The 6000-nt window shown below is 65.2% G+C and overlaps 1 protein-coding gene across 1 annotated transcript in view; it reads right to left on the bottom strand.

The window, feature by feature from the left end:
• Window positions 1–4518, bottom strand: part of FBXL7 (F-box and leucine rich repeat protein 7) — a 352261-nt gene extending 347743 nt beyond the window's left edge. The window contains exon 1 of the mRNA XM_072757222.1: window positions 4355–4518. Coding sequence (XP_072613323.1) covers window positions 4355–4388 — 34 coding nt within the window. The 5' untranslated portion in view covers window positions 4389–4518. The remainder of the gene's footprint in view (window positions 1–4354) is intronic.
• Window positions 4519–6000: the final 1482 nt, after the last annotated feature.

Raw genomic sequence — 6000 nt, forward strand, 5'->3', positions numbered from 1 at the left:
CTACACACGGGCTGAAACCTATACCTTATGGACGAAGGCAGAGACAAAAAAAATAAAAAAATAAGAACCAGACTTCCCCTAAAGGAGTTTACCAGAACACACCAACCACCGAGGTATTCGTTTATGCTTCTAGAACTCTAAAGATCAGGTGCGATGGCTGGTCCCAGGAGCGAAACCCAAGCTGGGAGCGGTGGGAGGGGCTACAAGGGAAACCCCCCACCTGAGGACTCAGTAACTATTCCGCGGAACAAATACGTGGTAGTTTCTACGTCACCGAGTGGCGTTAAAGAACGTTCACACTGTATATTTACAGGATTATCACAGTCAACTGTGCCACATGCTGTAAAAAAAAAAAAAAACAACTTTGAAAACGCCCCTTATTTACCTATACCTTGAGTTCAGGGAGAAAAGCGGGGATTTCAGGACTGGTTGCATCCGGAGAGGAGGGGAAGGGGGATGAGGAACACGGGAGGAAGGAGCCCTCGGGGATGTCATGGCAACAGGAGTCTTCCCTTCCCTATTTATTAGGACAGACCTTCCACTTCCAGGCTAATCTCCCTTAAGTGGCCCATTAAGGCTCCATAAGAGCGAAGTGAAAGGAATGGGGAGGGCGAGGGCGGGAGACTTAGTTCTTGATAGATAAGGCCCGGCAGGAATTCCCCTCCTCTCTCCAGACAGAAGAGGACTGAATTCAGGTCTTTCTCGATTCCCGCAGAACTGAGCAAGGAACGTCCCAGCAGCGAAACTGAAGCTGGACTCAAATCTCCAGGCTCCCCGGTGACCGCTCTCGCCCACCACCAGAACCGGCCCAGACTTTAACCTGTGCGTGATGACGGATTCCGTCCCAGGAGGAACCTGAGAGTCTGCATTTTTAGCGAGCTCCAAGGTGACGCTGAGGTCACTGGAGCACACGGGAGAGGAATCCCCGTCCTTGCTGCACCTGCTAAGGTGAGCCTCACCAAGAATTCTCGTGGTTTTAATGAAAAAGAGGTTTTCCCGGAGCAAGGGGAAGGAAGGTTACATACGAAAGTACCGTTACATGGGAAATACTGAATGTTTAGGCCCCCTGGAGATTTCAACACTATTTGTAAGAATTCAGGTGGTCTCAGCTCTAGAATCTACTTACGGAGCAGACTGTCAAAGTCTCCACAAACCCCTACGTTTTAGAGTCGAGCAATCGCTACATCCGATGGACGTGCATCCACGCATCATTCCCCCCCTTTTAGGACAACTCAGGTCCGGTTTGAAATTATGATCTACATTAAGATTTCAAAATATGGGATCCCTGGGTGGCGCAGCGGTTTGGCGCCTGCCTTTGGCCCAGGGCGCGATCCTGGAGACCCGGGATTGAATCCCACGTCGGGCTCGCGGTGCATGGAGCCTGCTTCTCCTTCTGCCTGTGTCTCTGCCTCTGTCTCTCTGTGTGTGTGTGTGTTTCATGAATAAATAAAATCTTAAAAAAAAAAGATACGTGTTAATCACGGGTCTGTGCCCTCAGTAAGGCTTCGGGTCAACAGCAGGCCATGAGCTGTGCAGCTCCGGGGCCAGTTTCAACTGCGTGGGGAGGTGGCACCCTAGGCCCACGCTGCTGAAGGCTCAAGGGCCCACCGAGCCTACATTAGGGCCCTATTTGGGAGAAGGCAGCGGGGCCGGGGGTGGGGGCCAAGGAAAGATGCCTTGAAGCTCACGGTCTTTCTGCTTCTCCAGTTTCTCCTTTGCTGATCACAGGAATCTCCCAGCATCTGCGGGGAGTGGAAACTAGGCACAGCGCGTCCTGCAGCCAGACCCGGTCACCGCCCCACGCTTCCTATTGGCTCCCTCGGATCAGCTGAGCCCAGGAGGTTTTCCCTATAAAAAGTTCCACAGCGTCTCTCCATCTGATCCCAGTAAAATTTCACTGGAGCCGAAGTGAAAACGCAGAGGTAGCCTGCGCCTGCACGGTAACAGCTGGAGGCCATTAGCTCGGTCTCCTCCGCTCTCCCCGGGCCGGGGCCGGTTCAGACAGGAAGTCGTCGGCGCACACTGTAGGGTGCGGGGCCTGGGGTCTGGGAACGAGGTGCGGAGGACCCGGGCAGCGCGGGCGGCCCTGGGGTGCCCCTGCCCCCCCCCTGCAAGCAGCGGCCTGTGCCCCGGGCTCTGGGCTCCAGCGGGGCCTCCTGCTCCTCCCTCCAGTGTGCAGGACATTAGCAGGTTCGGGGGCGTGTCCGGGTTCCCCAGGGTCCTTGTCGCACAGGCCCCCGGTGCCATCCAGGAAGACGCCTTTGACTTTTTAATGAAATCACTGAAGAAAGAAAAAAGTCCGTCTCCTGCAGCCGCCGGGTCAAGGAGCTTCTACACGCGGAAACCGCAGCTCGGGGGCGGGAGGGGGAGGGGGAGGGGGGAGGGGGAGGGAGGCTGGGACCAAAGGGCGCCCCGGGTGGGGATCCCTGGGGTCGGTCCTGCGGTCACGTCGGGGGGGGGGGGGCTGCGAGGGGCAGACGAGGGGCAGGCGAGGGGCCCGCCCCCCCGCACTCCCCACCCCGCACCCCCCCTGCAGGACGCCCCGCCCCCTGCACTCCCCACCCCGCACCCCCCCTGCAGGACGCCCCGCCCCCCGCATTCCCGCCCCGCACTCCCCCCTCCCCCCGCCGTCCCGGCCGCCGCCGCAGCCCTCCCCCCCACCCCCCCTACCCCCCCTCCCGGGGCCCGCCGCCCGCCCCCCGCACCCCGCCCCGGGCTCCACGCGAGCGGAGGAGGAGCGAGGGAGGCGCCCGTCCCCGTCCCCGCCCCCGTCCCCGCCGCCGTCCCGTCCCCACCCCCGTCCCCGCCCCGTCCCCGTCCCCGTCCCCGTCCCCGTCCCCGTCCCCGCCCCGTCCCCGCCCCCGTCCCCGCCGCCGTCCCGTCCCCGCCCCCGTCCCCGCCCCGTCCCCGTCCCCGTCCCCTCCCCGCGGGGGCGGGGCTTCAAGTTTCCCGACTCGCAAGTTCGCACTTGACAGGCCGCATTTCTGCGCGGCTCCCGCCCCGGGACGGATGGGGGCGGCCGCCCTGCCCCGCGAGGCCCGCGGCGCTGCTCTCGGAGCTGTCGGCCGCCGAGGCGGAGGGGCCGGGGAGGGAGCCCGGGAGCGTCCCCGCACCGCCCTCCGCCGGGCCGTCCTCCTCCACCCGGGCGCAGGGAAGGGACGTCGGGGCACACGTGCTCCCACGCGCGGCAGAGCGCCCCTCGGGCCGCCCGAGACAACCCGGGGCGCGGGGCCGACGGGGGGACGAGCATCCCCGGGACGGAGCCCGACGGGGGGGACGAGCATCCTCGGGGCATCCCGGGGACGGAGCCCGACGGCGGGGGGGGGGGGGGGGACGAGCATCCTCAGGGCGCCCGGAGACAACGCGGGGGGCGCTCCGGGTTCGACGGGGAGGGGTGGCGCGAGCATCCTGCGGCGCCCCCGGGACGGAGCCCGATGTTGGGCATCCCGGGGCGCCCGAGACAACCCGGGGGGGCGCTCCGGAGCCCGACGGGGAGGACGAGCGTCCTCAGGGCGCCCCGAGACAACCCGGGGCGCGGGGCCGACGGGGGGTACGAGCATCCTCGGGGCGCCCCGGGACAGAGCCCGCCAGGGAGGTGAGCATCCTGGGGCGCCCGGGACATCCCGCGGGGGCGCTTCGGAGCCCGACGGCGGGGACGAGCATCCCTGGGGCGCCCCGGGGACGGAGTCCGACGGGGGGGGGGACGAGCATTCTCAGGGCGCCCCGAAACAACACGGGGGGCGCTCCGGAGCCCGCGGGGGGGGACGAGCATCCTGGGGCGGCCGGGACAGCCCAGGGGGGGGGCGCTCCGGAGCCCGCCGGGGGGGTGAGCATCCTGGGCGCCCGGACAACCCGGGGGGGCACGAGCGTCCTGGGGCGCCCGGACAACCCGGGGGGGGGCGCTTCGGAGCCCGACGGCGGGGACGAGCATCCCTGGGGCGCCCCGGGGACGGAGCCCGACGTTGGGAATCCCGGGGCGCCCGAGACAACCCGGGGGGGGCGCTTCGGAGCCCGACGGCGGGGACGAGCATCCCTGGGGCGTCCCGGGGACGGAGTCCGACGGGGGGGGGGGACGAGCATTCTCAGGGCGCCCCGAAACAACGCGGGGGGCGCTCCGGAGCCCGCGGGGGGGTGAGCATCCTGGGGCGGCCGGGACGGAGCCCGCAGGGGGCACGAGCGTCCTGGGGCGGCCGGGACAGCCCGGGGGGGGGGGGGGGGGCGCTCCGGAGCCCGCCGGCGGGGACGAGCATCCTGGGCGCCCGGACAACCCGGGGGGGCACGAGCGTCCGGGGCGCCGGGACAGCCCGCGGGGGGGGGGGGGGGGGGGGCGCTCCGGGCGGGGCCGCGCACTCACCCTCGCTGCCGGGCTTGCCATTGTTCGCGCCCATCCTGCGGCGTCAGGCCCGCCGGGTCCGCGGACGCTCCATGGCGGGGCGCCCGGCTGCGCGCTGCGGCGAGGGAGGCCCGCCCGACGGGGCGGTCAGCGGCGCATCCCCCGGGGCCGGGCCGGGCGGGGGGGGGGGGGGGGACCCCGGGGCTCTCGGAAGCCGCCGAGAGCCCGCGCCCCGGGGCCGCCCCGAGGCTCCCGCGCCGCCGCCGCCGGCCCCCTCCGCCGCCTCCCGCGCCGCGGCCGCCCCACTTGTTGCGGGAGCCGAGGACCGCACTGGGCCGCCGCCGCGCCGCCCGCCGCACTTTTGTTCGCGCCTGGCGCCTCCTCCGCCGCCCGCGTCAGCCGCGGCCCCCGCCCGGGAGGCCGGCCCGGGATGCGCGGCCTTTTAAAGGGCCCGCGCGCCTTTTCGGGGCTCGGGCTGCGGCCCCGCCGAGGCCCCGCGGGGGGCGCGGGCTGCGACCTCGGGGCGCCGGTGCAGGCCGGGGGGGGGGGGGGGTCAGAGCCCGCCCGGGTCGGTGCGTGCGCCCCGGGGCGGGGGGTGGGGGGGGAGGCCCCCAACGTCCAGGACCCCCTGGGCCAGGAAGTGTGTTTTCTCCCCCGTTTCTAGGACTTTCTTCCCTCTTCCCCGGGTTGGTGCCCGCATCCTCCGGGCACGACGTCACGGCCTCTTCTGCAGATTCAGGGAGAGCTAACGGGGCCCTTCGCTGTTGCCTCCTGCAGACGGAAAGAGGAAATCCCTCTCCAGGTCTTGCTCCCTTTGCTTGCAAATACCGACAACTGCGGATCCTGCACCTTCCTGAGGACCCGGCGCGGCGCAGGCCTCTGCAGCGGGCAGACCCACAGCCCGGCCCCTCCTGAGAGCTGTCACGTGCTCCGAGTGAGTTGAACTTACATTACGATACAGAACATCGACGCACGACGCAGAAGCCTGTGTGATGACCTCATGGAGAGCTGGGACTTTTGCAATTACCTCTTTCTTTTTTTTTTTTTTTTTTTTTTTTTGATTATTTCTTGAAGAGCTGTCAAACTACAGGCAGAAACTAGGGTCCCACTTAGGTGATTCCCTCAAATTCAGAACAAGTTTCTTAAAGACAAGATAAAACATATTTCAGAATTCAAAAATCTAGGCTTATGGCGCAGGAGAAATCACCTGTTGACAAATATATATCATAAATGCATCTATTTCCAAGGACAGGTTTAAATGGTTTTGTGTTGTTCTGGTAACATTAAACTGCTCTATTCGCAGATTAAGGCCTACATTTCAATTTGTCTTGTTACATATAGAACCTAGGAACCTAGCATACTGCGTGGCTGATAATATGTGCTTCCCAGTAGCCTTGGGTTAATTAAAAATTTGGCGGGGGGGTGGGGGGGGGGGTGTGGACCTGGCTGGCTTAGTGGGTAGAGCATGTGACCCTTGATCTCTGGGTTATAAATTCAAGCCAGATTACTTTTAAAAATCTTTGAAAACAAAAAACTAACAACAGCAAAAAAAACAAAAACAAAAAACCCCACCTGTGTCACAAACCCTAAATAAGAGAGATGGGTGTTAAAAGATGTGGAAGACTTACATGCATTTTCAGACACTCCACCTGAAAGCACAGACCCAA

This window comes from Vulpes vulpes, chromosome 4 (assembly GCF_048418805.1).
Source record: "Vulpes vulpes isolate BD-2025 chromosome 4, VulVul3, whole genome shotgun sequence".
Classification (NCBI taxonomy): domain Eukaryota; kingdom Metazoa; phylum Chordata; class Mammalia; order Carnivora; family Canidae; genus Vulpes; species Vulpes vulpes.